Source organism: Podarcis liolepis, assembly GCF_965112155.1.
Source record: "Podarcis liolepis genome assembly, chromosome: 12".
Classification (NCBI taxonomy): domain Eukaryota; kingdom Metazoa; phylum Chordata; class Lepidosauria; order Squamata; family Lacertidae; genus Podarcis; species Podarcis liolepis.
In genome coordinates, this window is record NC_139563.1 from 44,473,432 (window position 1) to 44,497,175 (window position 23,744).

The following is a 23,744-nucleotide window of genomic DNA, read 5'->3' on the forward strand; positions in this document are numbered from 1 at the left end:
TCAGCGCCATTGATCGGTAGGGAGATATATACTTCAAAAGAAGCAGGTGGGTGATCTAAGCATTGAGTGACAAAATCATTGATTCAGTGGAACTCAAGTGTGCTTCTCCTACTGCAAAATTCAATGGTGAGAAGTCTTTTTTCCCCCCTTCAGTATGTTTGCTGAAGCTGTATGAGTTTCTGGAAGGGGGTGGGGACTGCATCCCCAATGCCTGAATAGGAACACACTGTGACGAGGAAGATGTTTTTAGCATATTTTTTACTCCTTCCACAACACACGCACCTTTTCTCCCTTTTCTGAAGAGAGAGGCATGCCTGGAGATGGATTTTAAGGCAGGAGGGACGCTACGTGCTAGGAAAATGTGCGATCAGGTTGGCAAAGCTGACAGCTTTTGCTTTCATGCTCAACTTCAAATAGCTCTTCATACTGGGCATGGGGATCAGAGTTGTGGCTGGCTCTGGGATGCTTTTCCCTTCCTCCTGGCATGGGACACGGTTTGCTTGATCGATCTCGGCATGTTCTACTGAACATCTTCCTTCTGCCAGGACAGCTTCCTGCTCAGTGCACCTCAGCAAGTCTTCCACAAAGCCACTTCTGCAAAACATCCCAGGGAGAGGATGCTTTTCATCCCAGAGAGCAAAGAAAGGGGGTCTATAGTTAATTAGAGGCTTCCTAGTTTGATTTGCCAGTACACAAAGGAAGGAACTATATAAGGGCCTGTGGGCACATGAAAATGGTTGGCAAATAGTTTGATATGAGCAACTGAAAGTGGTCAATTTGTTGGTTCCCTGTAGCTCGGTTACTCCCGCTGCCCTGCTTGTAGCTAAGAAGAATAATACAAAAATAGCAGCAGGGTCTAAACAAACCACATCAATGTACAGTGGTGCCCTGCAAGACGAATGCCTCGCAAGACGGAAAACTCGCTAGACGAAAGAGTTTTCCGTTTTGGAGGTGCTTCGCAAAACGAATCTCCTATGGGCTTGCTTCGCAAGACGAAAATGTCTTGCGAGTTCCTGCGGGTTTTTTTTCCTTTCCTCCCCCTTTTTCTAAGCAGCTAAGCCGCTTATCAGCTGATCCGAAAAGCCGATAAGCCGCTAATAGCGCTAATCTGCTAATCCGTCAATGGGCTTGCTTCGCAAGACGAAAAAACCACTAGACGAAGAGAATCACAGAACGGATTCTTTTCGTCTTGCGAGGCACCACTGTACAGTGGAACCTTGGTTGTTGAACACTTTGGAAGCTGAACAATTCGGAACCCGGATGCTGACGACCTGGAAGTGAATACAGTGGTACATTGGCTTACATACGCTTCAGGTTACATATGCTTCAGGTTACAGACTCCGCTAACCCAGAAATACAGTGGTACCTCGGGTTAAGTACTTAATTCATTCTGGAGGTCCGTTCTTAACCTGAAACTGTTCTTAACCTGAAGCACCACTTTAGCTAATGGGGCCTCCTGCTGCTGCCGCACCGCCGGAGCCCAATTTCTGTTCTTATCCTGATGCAAATTTCTTAACCTGAAGCACTATTTCTGGCTTAGTGGAGTGTGTAACCTGAAGCGTATGTAACCTGAAGCGTATGTAACCCGAGGTACCACTGTAGTACCTCAGGTTAAGAACTTTGCTTCAGGATGAGAACAGAAATAGTGCTCCGGCGGCACAGCAGCAGGAAGAGGCCCCATTAGCTAAAGTGGTGCTTCAGGTTAAGAACAGTTTCAGGTTAAGAACGGACCTCCAGAACGAATTAAGTACTGTACTTTTGTTTTCGAATGCACCTCGGAAGTCGAATGGCTTCCGTGGCACATTTCTCCATTTTTTAAAAGGAATTTGACGGCCGGCAATTGAGCCTCGGTTGTCGAACATTTTGGAATTCGAACAGTCTTCTGGAACGGATTACGTTTGACAACTGAGGTTTCACTGTAATAGTATTGTTGTTGCTTGTTGTTGGCATCTGTCTTGAGAGACAATGGAGTGCACCTCCAAGGGTGAAGTCAAACCGATGTGTTAGCAGTATTGAAGTTGTTACCGGAAAAAATCCGAGGGCTCCCTTGGACAAAAACAAAGACACCAACCAGGATAACTTGGAGCAAAACAGCAGCCTGTAGGCTTGGCCTTTATTGAACTGTTGCAACAGGGTGTTCCCCTCACTGCAGGAGAGAGGAAAGACCCAGAAAGATGGTGTGCAAGACCTTATAAAAACTTTTGAAATTCCCATCCTCTAGGTCAAGCCCACCCCCAGAAACATCATGCATACATTACAGAAAGGAGGGGTTGACATCATGCATACATTACAGAAAGGGTTGACATCATGCATACATTACAGAAAGGAGGGGTTGAGGGAGGAGTTGTGGTGGTAACCTGAGCGTCCTGTCACCTGGCTGATTCCTCCTTTCCCCCTGCCCATGAGTCACTTCCAGGAGACAAAGGGGAGTTGGCAGTTTCCTGCCCCCAGAGGGAAGATCTGATCATTGTCCTTTGTTTCAGCCCATGCTGAATCCACTCCCATATGCAAGTTCTTTGTGATCTTGATGGTCTTCTGTCTAGGACCATCAGGGTTGGCATAGCAACTGGGTAGGGCTCCTGTGGATGTGCTGGGATGGTGAAGGGATTATGGCTGACCAGAACCAAGCCACCCCCCTTTGATAGTCCTTGTCATATGGAGTAAAATAAAAATGGAACAGTGCAAATCCGATGTATGGTTGATTTTTCTATGAATTTATAACAGAAGTGTGGCATATGTAGTGTGTGAGTGTGAGTGTGTGAAGTTTGTACAAACTGAATGATTGGGGTGGGGGTTCCTGCGACCTCCCTGGGGCGCAAGCCTGGGCAGTGTGTCTGGAGGTCTTGGGCTGCCCAGATCACAAGACCCCCTTCTCAGCCTCACTGAGGTGGTCCAAGGAAAGCAGAGCAATATCTTTTGCATCAGCCTGGCTGCAGGAGTTGCCAGGAGACATACAGGGCACCTTCAAACCATCTTAGGGACTCCACTCTGGATTTGTGTAGGGTTTACTCCTTAGCTTTTTCTTCTCCCAAAGATACCCCGTAATGCAGTGGAGGTTATTGTATAAATAAATTAAAAAATAATGAACCAGTCATCAAATATTTCTACGCTGTACAAAAATTAAAAACTCAAGGCAGGCTCTACCCATTAGTATCCAATATGAGACAATCTGCTAGGGATATTTGAAAATACCGTATTTTTTGCACCATAACACTCACTTTTTTTCTCCTAGAAAGTAAGGGGAAATGTCTGTGCGTATTATGGAGCAAATGCCTGCGGGTGGGGGGTGGGGATCTGCTGCAGTTGTGAGCAGAGGATCCATGGTTCCCCTTCCTTCCCTCCTCCGTGGTTACAAAGCATGGATCCACATGGATCCTCAGGATTTTTGCATTGGGCTACTCCAAACTCACTGTCAGATCACATGTCTGTGGCCACAGCATGAACCACAAAAATCATATATCCACTATTTTGTTTAGAATATTTTTTTTCTTGTTTTCCTCCTCTAAAAACTACGTGCGTGTTATGGTCTGGTGCGTGTTATAGAGCAAAAAATACGGTACTTCCCCTTGCATTAAAATGGTGTTAGGAAAAGCCCAAGGGCATGCAAGTTCACTGCAAAACTCAAATGGAGCCGTCTTTCTCACCAAGTTAAGCACAGAACAAATATAAATCACAATGCAAGCGTGGCACCTTAACAAATAACTTGTGAATCTGGCTATACAATGAGGTGGTGATGTTTTGAAAAGAAAAGCACCGAGTTGTGTAGTCCACTGTGCTATTATCCTAGATGTACAGAGGCAGAATTCTGTTCCAAATAAAATTGAGTGAAAGGAAAGGTCAGGCCATAGTGAATTCATTTCGCTTGCTTTGACACTCTCTAAGTACATTTCCGAGTCTTACTCCTGACATGGCTCGAGGGCTTGAGTGCAAGCCTTTTCTCAACCAAGTTATGAAAACTCCTTACCATAGGCAGACAAATGTCATGGCCAAAAATAACAAGGGAAGCAACAATGAAACCTCAAAGCATCTGCACTTAGGATTCCATTCAGAGAACGCTTAGCTCATGTGCTCACTAAGATACCTCTGTCTCTAATGGAAGTGGGGAATCTTTCGTGGCCTAGCAGCCACATTCCCCTGGAGACAACCAAGCCTGTGGTGGGGAGAGCCAGGGGCCAAAGCAGGCAAGGGCAGAGGCAAAAGTGGCCAGAGAAATAATGTGAATTTTACCACCTAGAGAGCTCCTTGGGGGGGGGGGAGTGGGGATATAATTGCAATAAATAAACAAAGCTCTAAATCAGGGCAGCCCAACTGTTCATACCAAGTAGGCCGCAAGAGTACTTCTGCACAGAACCCGAAGCCGCATGCTCCCTTGTTGCACATGGGGGGGGGGGAGCAAGGCCAAAATTTGACACACACACCCAGCCCTTGTGTTGTCTTCCCAAAGCTGGATTAGCAAGATGCCGGGCTTTGGGAAGGAGGTATGAGGCTCTGGCAGGGCTTTCCCACCTCTTTCCCAAAGCTGAGAAAGTGCTAACAAGGCAGGACCCTGTCAAAGCCCTAGCTCTCTAGCAGCAGCTAGACTGGTGACTGGAAGTGGCTGCCAAGAACATATAACACCAGTCCTGAAAGACCTACATTGGCTCCCAGTACGTTTCCAAGCACAATTCAAAGTGTTGGTGCTGACCTTTAAAGCCCTAAACGGCCTTGGCCCAGTATACCTGAAGGAGCGTCTCCACCCCCATCATTCAGCTCTGAGGTCGAACTCCGAGGGCCTTCTGGCAGTTCCCTCGCTGCGAGATGTGAGGTTACAGGGAACCAGGCAGAGGGCCTTCTTGGTGGTGGCGCCCGCCCTGTGGAACGCCCTCCCATCAGATGTCAAGGAAATAAACAACTATCTGACTTTTAGAAGACATCTGAGGCAGCCCTGCTTAGGGAAGCTTTTAATGTTTGATGTTTTAACGTGTTTTTAATATTCTGTTGGGAGCGGCTCAGAATGGCTGGAGAAACCCAGCCAGATGGGCGGGACATAAATAAATTATTATTATTATTATTTTCCCAAAGCCCAGGGCCTTTAGGAAGGTAGTGCAAGGACTGGGGGATCAAACGTTGCTGAGGGCTGCCAAAAATGGCCTTGATGGCTGCATGCAGCTCTTGTGCTGTGCACTGGACAATCCTGTTCTATATAATGAACTTGTCCTTCACCTCAGGCAGCAAAATGAGTTGGGCTGGCCCTGCCTCCCAAAGGCTGCAAAGCTGTGATATGCTTCTTTACATCCGTCCAACGGTTCTTAGACTGAGAGGGGCAGAGCGGGGCTGGAGTCCGCAACCTGACAGAATGGAAGGCCATGGGAATTCTTCCTTCACCCCCTTGGCCATCCTGTGGGGAGTGAAGGGGAAGCATCTCTGCTTTCAGTGTGAAAGCCGGTATTTACTAGTAAATTGTATTTCTTTGCCGCCTTGTGCAAGGTAGATGCAGATTTGGTTTGGGAATGACATTCCCTGCTCTAAATGGAATGAAAAATGACAGATAAGCATTATGAAATATTTTTACACGGCTGCACAAGAGAGTCAATCCCCCCTGAAGTATGAACTCACCGGCTGGAAGTTATTAATTTTTGCGACGCGATTCACTTCTTGTGCACAGGGACTAATGCAATTTTAGCGAATGCGTGTGTGCGGTGTTAGATTAGAAAATGCAAATAAAACATTAAACTTCAAATATTAGTCAACTGCTGAACTTTATTCTCAGGCATATTTTGGTCACCCCTCTGATACATTTATTGCAAATTAAAATTATACTTCTTTTCTAAGCACATAAGCTTCAGGTTTGCGTTCTGTTGAACCACTGTACGCCAGGGATCCTTCTCGCAATCTTGACACATTCATTAACATTGCAGAGTTGGTTAGCAGAGTGTCAAAGGGCAGACAGAAAATCCCAAGATGGGCGATATGATTCCAAATTATTAGTAACTATAATACACTGAAAATAATATTGGATACAATATAACCTCTTGTCCCTCAAGGCTAGAAACATTTAGGCTACAAACCTCATAATGGAAAGAGACGAAGAAAGCTTGACAAGGTAATTTTTCAGGCATGAAGGATTCTTTGCTGACATTAACGACACATGATCTGAATTTTTCTGCCTGAATTACTTAATGCACTAAAGATACTCTATTAGTGGGATAGTAAACTTTGTTGAGCCAATATGCCAAAGATTTATCAACCCGAGGCAAATCAAAATGGCTTGATTCTATCAAATTTATGGGCATCTTTCTTTCTTTCTTTCTTTCTTTCTTTCTTTCTTTCTTTCTTTCTACAGCAACGCTCACTTTCTTTCTTTTTTTAAAGTGCTTTTTATTAAATTTTCCACAAACAAAAATAAAACAAAATAAAACAATCTTTTACATTCATCATTTTTTGTCATCTTATTTACACTGCGTATATTCACGCCCAGACTTCCTTCCTTCCCGCTTCGGTTTTCTTAATATATGTCTTCTCTTGTAGATTCTTATTCACCTTCCATACACATCACAGGATTTATATCAACCCTGCTGAAGTCTTTAAATTTCTACAGTTAGATCTTATATATGCCACAAATTTACCCCACTCTTCTTCAAACTTTGTCCCTTTTTGGTCTCGAATTCTGTAGGTCATTTTAGCTAACTCTGTATACTCAAAAAATTTAGCCTGACATTCCATTATCGTTGGGGTCTCCTGTAATTTCCATTTTTGAGCTACCAGTATTCTAGCTGCTGCAGTAGCATATTGGAATAGTTTATGGTCCTCCTTCTTAACTTCCTCCCCTATGATCCCTAATAGAAAGGCTTCCGGTTTCTTCGGGAATGTGTAATTAAGAAGTTTCTTCAGTTCATTATATATTAAACTCACAGGCTCACTTTCGAAGTTTCGGTGGAGCAGAATCGTGATTCGCACTGGCGGCTTTCCTTTTCTTGCTGCGAAAAAGAATCTCCCCACTGCCACTTTGGCAAGCCTTCTAGGGAAAGGTGATCAAACACAGGGCCGGCCTGCCCGTGAGGTGAGTTGAGGTGGTTGGCACAGGCAGCAGATCCAGCTTCCACCATGCCCACCCAGTGTCACCTGTGCCCACCTGGCTTGCCAAATGCAAGGTGGTTCTTTCAAAATGAGATTCAGCGGCAATACAAAGCACGAGTTTTGCAAGATATACATACCAAGCATGCACCTCAATCTGCCACTTAGAAGCCCTCAAGAAGTGGTGAAGTGACTCCCCAGGTAGCCTTAGTTTGCACAGCCCTGCAGCCATCAGTCCGTGCATGAGCTTCTAAAAAACTATGCCCAACACCATCTGATTTATAGCTAGCTAGCGTGTTGGCTTGTGTGGTTTGCCAGACTAGCTACGTGCAGGTCATTCATTAGCTACCTCTCCCAGTGCCTCACGTTCTCCAAACAATGTCTAACACCAAAGAAAGTACAGTGGTACCTCGGGTTACAGACACTTCAGGTTACAGACTCCGCTAACCCAGAAATAGTACCTTGGGTTAAGAACTTTGCTTCAGGATGAGAACAGAAATCACGCGGCAGTGGGAGGCCCCATTAGTTAAAGTGGTACCTCAGGTTAAGAACAGTTTCACGTTAAGAACGGACCTCCGGAACGAATTAAGTTCTTAACCCGAGGTACCACTGTACCCAGCAATATCACTTCCTTCCAACAGATTAGGACTAGGACATTAAAGGCTGTTCTCAGCCATCCAAAGACCTTCACAAAAGAAAAGGAAGGAGCGGGGGGAAGGAAGAGGGCAGCCAAGTCAGATAACTAACTCCTCAAAATACAAATATCTTCCGTATAGATTGCCCGTACACCACCTGATTGTTTCCTTTACCTGATTGTTTGTCGCCACTTCCTCTGTGCCTGGCTATAGTGGTGGGCAGTTGTGGAGGAGGCGGGCACATTAGCGGGCATGAGGCAGAGGAAGTGGCTGGGTGTGGAAGAGGCAGCCATGGCAGTGTGTGAGCGTGGAGGGCGCCATTTTCTGTTTTGCCTGAAGTGGAACATTGGAACGGTCTTCATTGGGAGCTTGTGGGTTCTCCTTCATTGGAAGTTTTTAAGCAGAGGTTGGATGGCCATCTGTCATGAATGCTTTCATTAAGATTCTGGCATTGTAGGGGTTGGACATGATGACCCTAGGGGTCCCTTCCAATTCTACAGTTCTATGCCATGTGACGCGGCAGCTAAAAAAGCCAATGCAATTCTGGGCTGCATCAATAGGAGTATAGCATCTAGATCAAGGGAAGTAATAGTGCCACTGTATTCTGCTCTGGTCAGACCTCACCTGGAGTACTGTGTCCTGTTCTGGGCACCACAGTTCAAGAAGGACACTGACAAACTGGAACGTGTCCAGAGGAGGGCAACCAAAATGGTCAAAGGCCTGGAAACGATGCCTTATGAGGAATGGCTAAGGGAGCTGGGCATGTTTAGCCTGGAGAAGAGGAGGTTAAGGGGTGATATGATAGCCATGTTCAAATATATAAAAGGATGTCATATAGAGGAGGGAGAAAGGTTGTTTTCTGCTGCTCCAGAGAAGCGGACACGGAGCAATGGATCCAAATTACAAGAAAGAAGATTCCACCTAAACATTAGGAAGAACTTCCTGACAGTAAGAGCTGTTCGACAGTGGAATTTGCTGCCAAGGAGTGTGGTGGAGTCTCCTTCTTTGGAGGTCTTTAAGCAGAGGCTTGACATCCATATGTCAGGAGTGCTCTGATGGTGTTTCCTGCTTGGCAGGGGGTTGGACTTGATGGCCCTTGTGGTCTCTTCTAACTCTATGATTCTAACTCTATGATTCTATGATTCTAGGAAAATAAGGCCTCAATCCAGCCCAAGTTAAGTGCTTTTAACTCCCACTGCTTCTTTGTTGGAAGAGTTAACCTCAAGTCTCATTTAAATCAGTGCTTGACTTTGGCTGAATTGTGCTATTGGTTTATTGGTAAATTAATTCCCAGACAATTACGTGAGCTTTCTGGAATCCATAACTTCACAGAGGTGTATTACAAAAATTATAAGAGTAATTGAAAAAAAAAATCTCACGCAAATCAAAAACTTCATGATCCACGAATCTATAATGGGTTGTACATAGAACAAAAGGGGTCCCCCCAGGCATATCTAAAACATCAAGAAATGGGTCAAAAGAAATGTTCCAAAATTCCACAGGCCCAGTGCTTCCTATCAAACCTCGCTCTCAAATGAATAGCCGATCCATTCATCATGTTATATCTGCTAGCAAAAGATGTATATTTCACTAGCCGAAGGATGCAGTCAATGACCCCATCAGTATTTTTCAATTTTAACTACTTGGGTCTGAAAAATACGCCAGGCTTCAGAAATGGAACTTGATCAATCACATTCTGAAGTCTAATATGTTTAATGTCCCAACACTATTCGAATGGAATACAGACCACTGCAAGCCCTGCCTAAAGGAACAGTTCTGCGGTCAATGTTTCAGAAACCTGTCCTCTACCAGTTCAATCCAGCAATTGCTTGTTAATTGGCTAGTGGATCAGATTTGTGAGGTTTTAATAGGGATGTCATTTTAGCCCCAACTACTATTTTGGTCCCGTTCCTGACAGATTTGAAAGCCTGACCGCTAAACAATTAGCAACGTTCTTTGTTATTCTAGTCTGCAGCAAGCAGGTAACTCCTACTTTCTGACAGGCTTCAGATGTTTCAAAAGAATTATTATGTGCTCCGCGATCCTAATTAATTCCCCACCCCCAATGTCTAAAAAAATCTCTTCCCGAACTTTCGCTGAGCTGGTAACCTGAAGTGTAATACTGAAGTGTAAAAAAGGACCACAACCTCGTCTGAACACCTTCATTACCACTTTGAAAAAAGTCACGGATGAATCACTTATTAGAAGCACCGCCTCCAAGAAAGGGGAATCAGGTTTTGGGTTTTTTTGTGCAACAGGGATGTTCAAATATCCTGCTATACCTGTAGAACAAGAAATACAATGGCTCAGGTATAGTGAACAAACGGCTGCATCGCAAGAACAAATGGCAGGCTGAACGTTCGCATGTTCTTTCTTTTTCTTACACCAAGCTTTTTCCAGCAGTATAATTTGTTCAGTTAATCGAGAAATCTAAATATTGCAGGACAATAAGAAAATAAAATTTTATTTGGAATACCATGTCCAGTTCCAGATGCCATGTTTTAAGACGAACATTTACTAATTGTGCCCAGTTTGGTGAGTTAGGGTTGTCATATTTTAGTCAAAATTGCACACGGTAAGAGAAATTTGTACTAAAATGCTGATAAATTTTCATGAGATTTTTTTTTAAAGAAAAATTGCAAAGTGCTGCAGAAATATTGAGAACAGAGCAACATCATGGGACAGGTGTTTCCAGTTTCCCCACCTGTTGCCTTTGGAAGCTTTATAAGAAGTTTCTGCAGGAGACGGACAGGGAACAGTGACATGGGAGGGATGTTTCTAGGTCCAAGGTGAAACTGTCACGCTCCCTTTTTATTTCTGCTGCTGGATGTTGTTGATGTTATATTTATAGTACTGAAATGTCATTGTTGTTTGCACATTTTTGCACTTGCTACTGTGTTGTTGTTTTATTCTGTTATTATGAAATCAGTTTTGCACTGTTTGATTTTGAAATGTATACCTGTTTTTCTTGGTTGTAAGCTGGGAGAATTGAAATGGACTGATCCTTCTATTCCTAGGTAAGAGTTGTTCATTTGTGGGAAATTGTAGGCTCCCTTTCCCTGAGGGTAATTTGCTCAATGCGGGAAAGGCAAAGGCCAAACAGAAATCTATCAGGGATGTGGCTGTAGAGCCTGCGTGAAGCAAAAGGTGGATTCGATTTCCTCTGAGATCCCGTCCACCTCTTTAATTCTGCAACTTTCTTTCTCTGGCTCAGGTTTGCAGCCTGCACTAACAATCCCTGCAAATTTCATTTAGGATATGAAAACAGGAATGCTCCAAAGTCGAGGTGGTTGTTTACTCTCTTCTGTTTAACTTCTGGCACAAAATAAATCATTTGCTAGAAACAAGGTTGCCCAGGATGAACATTCACAATTTATTTTGGCTAGCTGAAGAATCCGGTTTCCCAGCACTGACTATAGGATCCAGTCATATGGAATGATATATCGCATTGGTCTGAGTAGACCCACTTCAACCGACTGACTCAAGTTACAAGACCGTGAATTTAACAGGTCTGCTCTAACTTAGTTCGATATCCCCCATTGTTTCTCCCAGATCTGTTTTAATGAAAACTAGCGTCCACAGGGACGCGGGTGGCGCTGTGGGTAAAACCTCAGCGCCTAGGACTTGCTGATCGCATGGTCGGCGGTTCGAATCCCCGCGGAGGGGTGAGCTCCCATTGTTCGGTCCCAGCTCCTGCCCACCTAGCAGTTCGAAAGCACCCTTAAGTGCAAGTAGATAAATAGGTACCGCTTTATAGCGGGAAGGTAAACGGCGTTCCGTGTGCTGCTCTGGTGCCGGTTCGCCAGAGCAGCTTCGTCACGCTGGCCACGTGACCCGGAGGTGTCTGCGGACAGCACTGGCTCCCGGCCTTTAGGGTGAGATGAGTGCACAACCCTAGAGTCTGTCAAGACTGGCCTGTACGGGCAGGGGTACCTTTACCTTTACTAGCAGTTAGCAGCTCAATTTCATCTCAGAAACACATACATATATTCTTTATCAGCTGTAAAATCAGTGCCATGGTATGCAGATATAAAGTTTCAGCCTGAACTGAAAAACTGCATATTAAGGTTTCGTTTAAAGAGGATGTTAGGCTTCACTGAGATTCCAGCATTGATTCCAGATGGACAATATCACAAATGTGCCTCTTAATCTACATTATTGCATCTGTGGGAAGACAGTGAAAAACATTCAACACTAAACAGTCTCCATTAAATATTCTACACTGTTATTTATACAAGTATTTAGCATGAATTGTTACCGCACCTTCTACATGATGGAAACTATTCCAACAACATAAATCAAAGATTTCCTTGGCCAATAGGAACAACGCTACTCTATGCCCTTGTCTACATCATGTGTTTTCACATGTACAATGAGCAGCGCATGCTTTTGGAGTACAGGTTCCACATATAGCAGATTCCACATATAGCAGGGGAAATCAGCAACCAGCTGATAGACCACGTTTCAGGATAAAAGAGAATGGAATTCATTGCAAAATATAAAGATTGATTCTTTACACAGACGGCATTAGATTTGAACCAGCAACACTGCGGTTAAATCTGACAAGGTGGTAGAGGAAGGAGGGGTCTAATGCCAAATATGGAGACGATGGTAGGCGTCAGATAAGCATGCAAGGAGCCAAACTGGGTTAAAGAGGAAGGTTGGAGTGGAAATACATGTTGCTACAAAGCGGGCACTGGCACCTGTGCAACAGTCAGCGAGGGAGAGCACGACTGAAATGAGAACGGCATATTCCAAGTCAGGAGGGTGGAGAGAAGCTCTCATTGACAGGGTTGCAGCCGATCAGGAGATCATCCTCAGCATGTCTCACTGGTGTTACCGCAACTTCTTGCGGGTCAGACACCCCTGGCTCTTTTGGATCACGCGGGCGGCGCTGTGGGTTAAACCACAGAGCCTAGGACTTTCTGATCACAAGGTCGGCGGTTCGAATCCCCATGACGGGGTGAGCTCCCGTTGCTCGGTCCCTGCTCCTGCCAACCTAGCAGTTCAAACGCACGTCAAAGTGCAAGTAGATAAATAGGTACCGCTCTGGTGGGAAGATAAATGGCGTTTCCGTGCGCTGCTCTGGTTCGCCAAAAGCGGCTTAGTCATGCTGCCCACATGACCCGGAAGCTGTCTGCGGACAAACGCCAGCTCCCTCAGCCAATAATAATAATCATTTATTATTTATACCCCGCCCATCTGGCTGAGTTTCCCTAACCACTCTGGGCGGCTCCCAATCAAGTGTTAAAAACAGTACAGCATTAAATATTAAAAACTTCCCTGAACAGGAAACCCCAGAGTCGGCCAAGACTGGACCTAATGGTCAGGGGTCCCTTTACCTTTACTATACTGATTATCTAGGAGGAGTTGGAGAAAGGGCGATGATAGGAGGCAGAGAGTGGGTTGAGCCCTGAGTTGCACAGAACCACCATTCAAATGGAGATGCACGCACTACGCACTTCTCTGCGAGTCCCAACTAATCCAAGTAAAATGAACAGAGGTAGGGAGAGGAGCCAAACTAACAAGGATTGGAGCAATGCAGCCTAGGACTGAACCCATAAAGTCTGATCCACAAGGGCTTAAGAAGAAAGAACTCCTGCAGGTTTGATCACCTGAGAAAGTAGTTGTCTAGAGAGAGAGAGAAACTAGAAGTAGAGTACCACTACTTTGTAAACAACAGGGGATCTTGATCTGCATATGGTTGGGATCTAAGATCTCCACCATGGTGATACATACGAATATAGATAGATAGATAGATAGATAGATATAGATATAGATATAGATATAGATATAGATATAGATATAGATATAGATATAGATATAGATATAGATATAGAGATAGAGATATAGATATAGATATAGATATAGATATAGATATAGATATAGATATACATATAGATAGTGTGCAAAAAAGGGTTATATGTCTGGTGGAGGGTTCTAATCCATAAGTAATGATGTGCGCTACCATAATTAGGAATAATGGCAGTGCATCAGGCATGGAGCTTCTTCCATCAAGGCTCTAAGTAGGTCAAATCAAGATGAGCCCAAAATGGCTTGATTGGATTAGGGGTCAAACAGAAAGAGTATGGCATTTGCTTTTCGTTTCCAGAGGTGTTGCTCTATAAGTGTATAGCTGGTGAGAGTTTCTCTTACTGATTGATATTAGCAAGTTCACAGTGCATCTTTCCTTGTCAGCCTAAACTTTTGGTTTGCAAGCTTTCCTGGCCAGCTTGGACAATTCAAGGTGCTAGGGACATGCTTAAAATGACAATAAGGCTGAGCTTGTCAGTAACGAGGAGACTCTTTCTGCACTGATTACCGTATTTTCCCGTGTATAACACGCCCCGTGTATACGAAATTAGGGGAATGGGGGGAGATTGTCCACAGCTGTTGAGCTTTTTTGGGAGGGAGGATTGCCGGAAGTTGCTCACCCACCTGACCTACACTGCCACTCGCGCACGTCCCAAAAGCCCCCAATTGCCCACCCAATTGCCGCAGCGGCAGCAAGTCAACACCAGCCCTTGCCAAAGCCACCAATAATACGCCGAATAGCCACCGTCAATCTCCGGGTTGCGGCAGCAACCAATCCCATGTCCCCCAGATGCACTATCCATGTATAAGACAACCCCCCCTTTCCCCCCATAATTTTCTCAGGAAAAATCCTCGTCTTATACACGGAAAAGTACAATACTTTTGCCTTTTAAGCGTATTTGTGGCCCAGTGCTAGTTGATGTTGAGCTGCTGGTGCTCTGTGGGGCTGTACTGGGAGGATTATTTTTATTTTATTTTTTTCTGGTATTCTGTTGTATGTTTTGTTATGGCCAGTAGCCCAAACAAATAAATTCTACTGATGTATATGTAAATATATATATATTCTTTAGATCTTAAAGATTGATTTAATAGAAGCTCTATCTCTCTCTCATTAATGCATTATGGTTATAATAATGCTGACATATGCAGGATATTAATTTTTCTTTTTATCATACATTAGATTAAATGAAACAGTTAGCAGCTTTAAAGATCTTAGAAGTAGTAACATGGAGCTTTTGCAAAACCAAAACAGATGTGAAAAACTTGCATCTTTCCTGAACATGTATACACCATTATTCCTATCCAGGACAAAAATTGCTGGCATTTGTATGCCACCCCATAAATTTTTCTGGGAGGCGTATAATAAAAAAGCAATTTTTAAAAATATATAAATATATGTACAAAATGAAACATGAAAGCATGAATCAAAAACTACATAAATACAAACAAAAAAACCTCACCATACCCCCAGAATTAAAACATGGATTTATAAAATAAACAATAAAATAGTAATCTTATTAAATAAAATATATATTATAATATATCTTAAGGAAAGGTGCACATTCTTTAGGTTTGTTTGCTACTGTTGTTGTTGTTGTTAGCAGCAAAAGCATAGAAATAAGATTTATACGCCTTCTATTCTGGATGCTTCACCTCTGACCGACTGACATGTCAGTTTCTTTTAAGACTATGGATTACAATGCTTAAATAACACATATAAGGATAGTGGAGTGAACATCTATTTTGGTTCTGCAGATTCTTCCATATGGCTTCTGCATGTGCCAGCGATACTTCGGATACCCAGAACTGCACCACTGTTGCCGCTTCCATCTACCAATAATCATGTCACAACAAAAAGGACAGGGGCAAGGCTTTCTCTGCTGCAAGGGAAAAGTCTTTGCTTAAGGTCACCACTGGGAGTTTCCGTTGAAGGCAAACAGCAGACATTTGTTTTTGTTTTTTAAAAAATATTTATTGGGATTTTACAAATTATATCAGACATAACAATACACACAAACACAAACAAAATAAAAAAAACAAGTATAATTTCAAAACCTTATTTTCTTAAAACTTACTTCACCGACCTCCTCATACCTCCCCTTTCTGCGTTCCCTTTTCAAATATTTAGTTCAGCAAATCCTCACCCTTAATTTTATCTAATTGTCAACCTTTCTTTTCTTTTAACTTAATCTTTACAGCTGTACTCCATTTAATTTCTAAAACCACATCATTCTAGCACTCATTAATTTTACAATGTTTCTTAAGATAGTTCTTAAATTTCTTCCAATCTTCTTCCGCCGTCTCTTTTCCCTGGGCTCGGATTCTGCCAGTCATTTCTGCTAGTCCCATATAGTCTATCACCTTCATCTGCCATTCTTCCAAGGTGGGTAGATCTTGTGTCTTCCAATACTTTGCGATGAGTATTCTTGCTGCTGTTGTAGCATACATAAAGAATGTTCTGTCTTTCTTTGGCACCAATTGGCCGACAATGCCCAGGAGAAAGGCCTCTGGTTTCTTAGGGAAGGTATATTTAAATACCTTTTTCATTTCATTATATATCATTTCCCAGAAAGCCTTGATCCTTGGGCACGTCCACCAAAGGTGGAAAAAAGTACCTTCAATTTCTTTACATTTCCAACATTTATTATCAGGCAAGTGGTAAATTTTTGCAAGCTTGACTGGGGTCATGTACCGCAAACAGCAGACATTTGGAGAGGCAATTTTGGCCGGGAGAGAAGGTGTTAAGCTTCTCGCCACCACAACCACCCTCATGGTGCTGACATTATCTCACACTTTCCTGCAGCAACCTATTTACATAACACAAAATGTGCATGTGAATTTCATTCACACATTTGTTTATTTAAAAATCGTAAGCCCACCATTCATCTCCCAAAGGGAGCCCAGGGAGCCTCTTGAGAATAAAATTGCATACAAACAATTTTAAATAGCACCATAATTAGAGTGGCTCTTACTGGGATCGTTGAACTGAAAGAACCTGCTAGACTTTTACCTGTTCTTCCGCATACAACCCTCTTCTTCTGTGGTCCTGGGTCCCAGTTATTTAAAAGCTGACCCTTTGTCAGGCTTCAGGCACCGAGGCTCTGGAACCAGAAGGGGCTATCAACCCAATTGGGCTTGCAGCAGCTGCCTGGTCCAAAATCATCAGGGGTTACAAGCCAAGGCAACAAAGGAGGAGCAAGAGAGCAAGGAGCAAGTGTGTAATCAAAACCGAGCCGGGATCAAGACTGAAGGCAGCATTTAGAGAAAGGGATATGGCACTTAAACAAGAGACAAGTTAGTAAGGTAAAAGGTAAGGTAAAGGACACCTGGACAGTTAAGTCTAGTCAAAGGCGACTATGGGGTGCGGAGCTCATCTTGCTTTCAGGCCAAGGAGGCGGGCGTTTGTCCTCAGACAGCTTTCCGGGTCATGTGGCCAGCATGACTAAACTGCTTCTGGCACAACAGAACACTGTGATGGAAGCCAGAGGGCACGGAAAAACCGTTTACCTTCCCGTCGCGGTGGTACCTATTTATCTACTTGCACTGGCGTGCTTTCAAACTGCTAGGCTGGCAGGAATTGGGACAGAGCAACGGGAGCTCGCCCCATCGCGGGGATTCGAACCACCGACCTTCTGATCAGCAAGCCCAACAGGCTCAGTGGTTTAGACCACAGCACCATCCGCGTCTAGTACCACAACCTAGTCACAAGTAGTAACTAATATGGTACCCTGTACAGGTTGTGGATTGCAATTCCTATCAGATTCAACTAGTACAGAAAGTGAGAAGAAATGACAGTAACTGCAATCCAGCAACAGCTGGAAGGCAACATATTGGCTACCCCTGGCCTGGATAATGTCCTCAAAGGCACAGTCCTCAAGTCAACCAGGCTTGGTGGAAAAACAGTGAATGGGTGATGCAGGATATAAATGACTACTGGAGAGTCAGGGTTGAGGAACCTTTTTCTACTCCAACTCTTTGTATTTTTCTCCTCAACCTCCGATCATGAAGATGCAAACATACTGCAACACGTAGGGTCTGAGAATTAGAGAAGACATTCAGTACGTTTCTGCATGAAGATGAAGCTTTCACCTGCCAGTGACATACTGTAATTCTGGCAAACACAACGTAGTAAAAATATAGGCCGATCTGTAACATTCTGATTGGTTAGCAAAACTGCCTACATTCAAGTGTGAGTCATTGAATGATGACATCCCAGGTGATGAAACGTATAGATGCAAATTAGCTGTCAGATACGGCCTACAGAAGTCTTAAGTCTTTTTTTATTGGGGGGGGGGAGAGGCAGGTGAAAGCAGACCCAGACATTGCTGTATCTAAGGTTTCCACATCTCTTGCAAGGAAGGAAGAGAAGAGACCCTGGTAACGGCTATAAAAAAAAGCCTGGTTTAAAAGAAAATGTGTGGAAATTCAGGATGGACCTTGATAAGTGCCGCATATGCTTCCAAGAGATAGCACAGGGTGGCAAAAGGTCTGCGAGAAAGCTATTGTAGCACAGGTTTTCTCTAAACCTGTAACAAGAGAAGAACAATATATTTATTTGAAGAGGTAAGCTGAAAGGCAGCACTTATATACAAGTGCTGTCATAGCCAGTTTCTCAGCACTTAAGAGTGCATAACATCACCATCCCTCGTTGAACTTTGGTTCTTTCTTTATAAAATTGCAATATGCCGCTTCTTCTGTGTCCCCCTCAGAAGCAACTCTCTGGTCCATGCCTTGAACATAAGATGTTCGAAGATCAGGCCAATGGAGCATCTACTCTAGACTCCTCTTCTCACAAGGGTCAGCCGGGGGCCTAGGGGAGCTTGCAAACACAACAGCTCTCTCCGCGCCTGCGGTTCCCGGCAACGGACATTGAGAGGCCGACAGTGGAGGTGGAACATAGCCATTGTGGCTAGCAGTCTCCTCCTCCATGAATTTGTCCAATCCAAAACTATCCAAGTTGGTGGCCATCCTGTTGGAGCAAATTCCATGGATGAACTCTGTGCTGCGTGAAGAAGTACTTTATTTTGATTGTTCTGAAGCTTCCAACATTCATTGGATGTCTACAAGTTCTACTGTTACGAGAAAGGTGGGAAAGCCTTTCTCTATCCACGTGCTCCATGCCATATATATATATATTTCTACACTTCTATCGTGTTGCCTCTTCCTCATCCTTTATCCAAACCCCAAAGTCACAAACACAGGAACTTTTCCTCCTAGGAGAGTTGTTCCCTGGTCAGCTTTTTGCCTCATCTCCTCTCTGGCCTTCCATCATCTCACTTCTCTCCAGCATGTTCAGGGAAGTTGTTAATGTGTGACATTCTAATGTATTTTTAATCTTTGTTGGAAGCCGCTCAGAGTGGCTGGGGAAACCCAGCCAGATGGGCGGGGCACAAATAATAAATTATTATTATTTTGACCTTATTCACCTTTTCCATCACCCTGATCCCATGACACCTCTCCATAAATCCATACACTAGCTTCCTGTCTGTTCCTGGGTCCTTCACAACCTTCTCACCTTTACCTCCACATCTCTCCGTTCTTATACCACAAAACATAGGTGCCTGAGCTTCATCCAGTGTGGTGTAGTGGTTCAGAGCGGTGGACTTGTAATATGGTGAACCAGGTTCTATTCCCTGCTCCTCCACGTGCAGCTGCTGGATGACCTTGGGCTAGTCACACTTCTCTGAAGTCTCTCAGCCTCACTCACCTCACAGAGTGTTTGTTGTGGGGGAGGAAGGGAAAGGAGATTGTTAGCCGCTTTGAGACTCCGTAGGGTAGTGATAAAGCGGGATCTCAAATCCAAACTCTTCATCCAACTCCACCACCCTCAGCCTTCTGCTGCACTTTTATTTCCTCAAATAAGACTGCCATTTCTCCCCTGTTGCCCCTTATACCTGGAACTGCCTTCCAGAATGCCCCTACGAGGTCATCTCGCTTATGTCTTCCAGAGCTTTCCTCAAAACATTTTCCATGAAGTTATAGGCACAGCCCTTTAGTCCCAATACACTATTACGGTAACTTAACTAACGCATGTGTAACTGAACTGTTTGTTGTTTACACCTGCCTCTGTTTCTCTCCCTTATCTCCGTTAGACACAAAGGAGATATTTCAGAAATGACTGGTTCAAGGGTGAGGAACCTTTCCCAGTTTGAAGGCTACACTCCCTAGTGCGCAACCTTCCCCAGGGCCACATACCAGCGGCGGTTAGCGCCAGAGGCAAAAGCAGGTGATGCAATGGATGTGACTTCTACCTTTCTACAGTGGGCGGCCACACACAAATCACAACATACGCATATCTGTATACTCAATGCGAGGAAGCAAGAGGCAACACCACTCTTCCAGGACACCTTTCAGCCCAGGCAAACCAAGGAGCAGGGCTGCTAATGGGTGATGCTTGGGAAGGGGACAACGCCTAAGAGACTCCCAAGGGCGGGATAGAGAGGTCTGGAATACTGCTTTTGGGCCCTGATATAGAGCTCCCCACCTGTTCTAGATTATAAGAAACACTATGGATTAAGCTATATAAATAAAACAACAGCAATGTGTTTCAGGGCTATAGCAATTCCCAGACTAGCAAGCATTTCAATTGTAATGACCAGAGAAAGAGCCACTTGTGATGCCTTGTTCTGCTTATGGAAATATTTCCCAGAGATGGTTGCCTGGTGCTGACAATGCTACCTTTTGGAAACCTTTGATTTGCCTAGGCTCTGTTGAGGTGTAAGTGGGAGGAGGGTATCCCCCCCCCAACACAGACATTTTCCTAATGCTGTTGGCTTTTTCAATTTTTTTTTTTTATTTCTTCACAACCATTTCAAAACTGTAAGCTAAGACCCTCCAAGCGTCCCTATTTTCCAGGGAAAGTCCCTGATTCACAGAAGCTGTCCCGGTTTCTGATTGTCCCACTTTTCCTCAGGATGTCCTTATTTTCATTGGACAGTATGGAATTATGCGACCCCCCCAAGCCAAGGAGATAAGTAACTATAGGACCTTTAGAAGACATCTGAAGGCAGACCTGTATATGTTTAATGTTAATGATTTTTTAAATATATTTTGGAAGCAACCTGGTCAGATGGGCTGGGTATAAATATTATGATTATTATTGAACAGGATGTCCCTATTTTCATTGCAGAAATGTTGGGAGGGTATGTGAGCTGCCCTGAAGGACTAATAAAGCAGCACAGGAGCTTCAGCAGAGTAAATAAAATAAAAGTCTGAGCAATACGCACATACATCAGGGAGGCAAAGGGATCACTAAAGCATATAGAAAGGGACACTCATTGCCACTTTTGCCTCTCGAGAGCTAAGCAGTGGCTGCAAAGCCGATCCTCTGAAGAGTGTGGCCACATGATCAGCAGCAAATGCAGGAACTAATCCGCATGGCCTGCTCCATCTGGAAAGAGGCTCTGTTTAATTTGCCTTTGTCCAGCTCATCGCTACTTACAGGAAAGCATCCAGAGTGTTTCCACAGGGATAGTCAGCTTTACGCAAGAAGAGACTGACAAGCCACAGCAGCTGCAAACTACAATCCCCAGGATGCAACGCTCCCAGCGAAGCTTCGTAAGCCAGACGTCGCCCCCCACTGCAGACCCTGCTGCGAAAGCGGCGCTCGCCTGAGAGGCCGACGTTCCCGTGCGCCTCACGTTGACGCGCAACCAAACCCGACCTCCTCTTAGCCCGCGAATGGTCGGGACCCTTGGCCAATCGCACCCTTCCACTTAGCACAGGCATTTCGCCATTGGTGGAGGCGGTTAGGGCCTCCGCCTCTCTCCATTCCGCGCCCTGCGGCTCTGGGCTCCGATTGGCCGCCGGCCTGCCCTTTTGAAGTACCTGTCGCTCTCTGACAGGTTAGTAGGGAGTTCCCTCACGGAAGGACGGACGGAGGAGAAGGAGGGGTGAGCGGCAGGGGCGACAAGTGGGGCGGGGCCTCGCTGTTGGCTCCGCCCATCCTGGTGCGAATGTCATCGGATGCTTCGGCCTCAATTAACCACCTCTTTCCGCAGCCCCTTTCCGCGCGCGCGCCTCGTGGCACGTCACTCTCCCGTCAACGGCTTACAACACCGTCCCGAGCCAGCGTTGCCTCATACGGAAGCTTTTCTCTCTCCTCACCCGGAGCTTTTGCTCCGCCCACCTCGCGCTCTCGACCCCGCCTCCTCCTCTCCCTTCCCTCCCCGCCCCCCGCCCTTCCCTTCCCTTCACATCGCGCGCGAGCTACTCCGGTCTCGCTCCCGCTCTCCGTCCGCCTCGCGCCGCACTGGGATGTTGGCGGCGGCATCGGGCGGCAGTTCCCGGGTCGCTGAGGAGATTCTGAAGGAGGAGGCGGTCGGCAGGAGGAGCCGCCGCTGCCGCTGCCGCCGCCAGTGAAACGGGCGCGGTAAAGGCGCCGCTGCCTCGCCTCCCCTCCCTCCCTCCGTCGGAGAGCGCGCTGAGGGAAACGGGGCGGACTCTGCCCTTCTTCCTCCTCCTTCGCCGCGCGTGAGGCGGAGAGGCAAGCGAGGAGCCCCGGGGAGCAACATGGCGGAGCACTCGGCCCCCGACCACAAGCACAAGACCGGTGCCGCCGCCTCGTCCAACTCCGCCGCTTCCCAAGCGCTGGCCAACAGTAGGGGCTCCTCCTCCTCCTCGACGACGACCGGCGCCGGGCCCCCGGCGGGCGGGGGCGGCGGCGGCCTGTCGGGGGGCCTGTCGCAGCCGGCGGGCTGGCAGTCGCTGCTCTCCTTCACCATCCTCTTCCTGGCCTGGCTGGCCGGCTTCAGCTCCAGGCTCTTCGCCGTCATCCGCTTCGAGAGCATCATCCACGAGTTCGACCCCTGGTAAGTGAGTTGGGGAGCAGAGGGCGAGCAGGAGCCGGGGATCCCCCTCGCCTGCAGGCTGAGAGGCAGGCCGGCGGGGGGACGTTAAACGGAGCAGGAGCGGGGTCGACGCCGGCCCTCTGCACAAGCGGGTACCGGGAAGAGTCTCCCGGGGCCAAGCGCGGAAGGGACTCGGAGCACGCGGAGTGCTAGGCGTGGTTTTACGGGACCCTTTGTGGGTGAAAGGTCCCTTCCTGCGCCGGCAGATGCTCCGGAGCGGACAGGTAGACCTTGAACGGCGGTTTCTTTCCATCCTGGGCAGAGAGGCCGCGCCCCCCCCCCAGCCCCCACTTCATTCGGCAAAACTTGTGCGGCGCCCGCTTCTCCTCGCCGCTGCGGCACAGGCGGCGTGTGCGTTGGAGGAGCAGGAGGAAGACGGGGGGAATGGCCGAGGGAGCGGCTGCAGGGGAAGCGCGGAGAGAGAGAAGGCTGCTGCTTGACGGGACGCTGGTCCGGGAGAGGGGCAGGCGGAGGCTGCTGTTGCGTACAGGTGGGTCGCCGTTAGGTGTAATAGCTGCGTGCTGTGGCAGAGGGGTCTGCGGAGCCGCCTCTGCAATCGTGTGCGAAGAGTAGGGAAATGAGTGCAATCCCACCAGGGGCTAAGCATTTCGCGCTCTTCCTCTGGATTTCTGCTTCCCCGAGGGGGCATATTGTGAACCGGGCTATGCGGAATCTCGGGGGACGGTCTGCACAGGATTTGGGACGGGAGAGCAAATGGGGAAGTTGGAAGGGGGTAACCTTGCTGGTCGGTAACCCCATCTGAAATACTGAAAATTAGTGTGGCGTTGGTGAAATGTGAGAGGTGATTTTTGATATTCAAGCTTTTTTATATATTGGTATTGTTAGGCATGCAGTGTCACTTTGCTTTTGTATGGTTTCTCATGAGACTTTGCTTTGTTTCCATGTAAAACAAGTATAGAGGTTTAATCCACATCCCATGGAACATACCACATGGCTGTGGTCTCTGCTAGAGAAAATGTATGAGTTGATTGCACGTCAAATTTTATCCAAATAGCGCTGAGGCAAGTGCAGTCCCGAGGTCTATTTCTGCAGGCTCAGGAATACTTTCTGTGCTTAGTTGCCCCCATGCTGCACTGATTGGCTTTAAATTGACACTTTATGTTGTGGAACAGTTCATTTCTGAATGTAATGGCAGGTTTTAATGCATCATGATAGGGTTATTTCTGACTGAGAGCTTCCTGTGTCGCCACACGGTTGCATGGAGATGTACATTTCTGCCCTTATATTGGATTGCATCACTTATTTTAATCTCATGATTTGCAGCCTGCCATGTGGACTACCATATTTCTCATAAGAGTGGGATGCATTTGAGAAACTACCACATGTTAAACTGTGGGGAATCCTGAGAGCCACTTCACACATCACATCAGTA

At 45.9% G+C, this 23,744-nt stretch overlaps 1 protein-coding gene and 2 long non-coding RNA genes across 3 annotated transcripts in view; 1 reads left to right on the plus strand and 2 right to left on the minus strand.

Moving 5' to 3' along the window:
* Nucleotides 1-241: 241 nt before the first annotated feature.
* On the minus strand, nt 242-8,174 carry LOC310690119. Its single transcript, XR_014517921.1, has 2 exons — nt 7,194-8,174; nt 242-594 (listed from the first exon to the last, which is right to left on the minus strand). It is a non-coding gene; the product is annotated as an uncharacterized lncRNA (long non-coding RNA).
* A 2,863-nt stretch (nt 8,175-11,037) lies between these two features.
* On the minus strand, nt 11,038-21,290 carry LOC310690088. Its single transcript, XR_014517885.1, has 2 exons — nt 20,944-21,290; nt 11,038-11,852 (listed from the first exon to the last, which is right to left on the minus strand). It is a non-coding gene; the product is annotated as an uncharacterized lncRNA (long non-coding RNA).
* Nucleotides 21,291-21,354: 64 nt separating this feature from the next.
* The window catches only part of STT3B (STT3 oligosaccharyltransferase complex catalytic subunit B), a 44,243-nt gene continuing 41,853 nt past the window's right edge, over nt 21,355-23,744 (plus strand). The window contains exon 1 of the mRNA XM_083468097.1: nt 21,355-22,312. Coding sequence (XP_083324223.1) covers nt 22,014-22,312 — 299 coding nt within the window. The 5' untranslated portion in view covers nt 21,355-22,013. The remainder of the gene's footprint in view (nt 22,313-23,744) is intronic.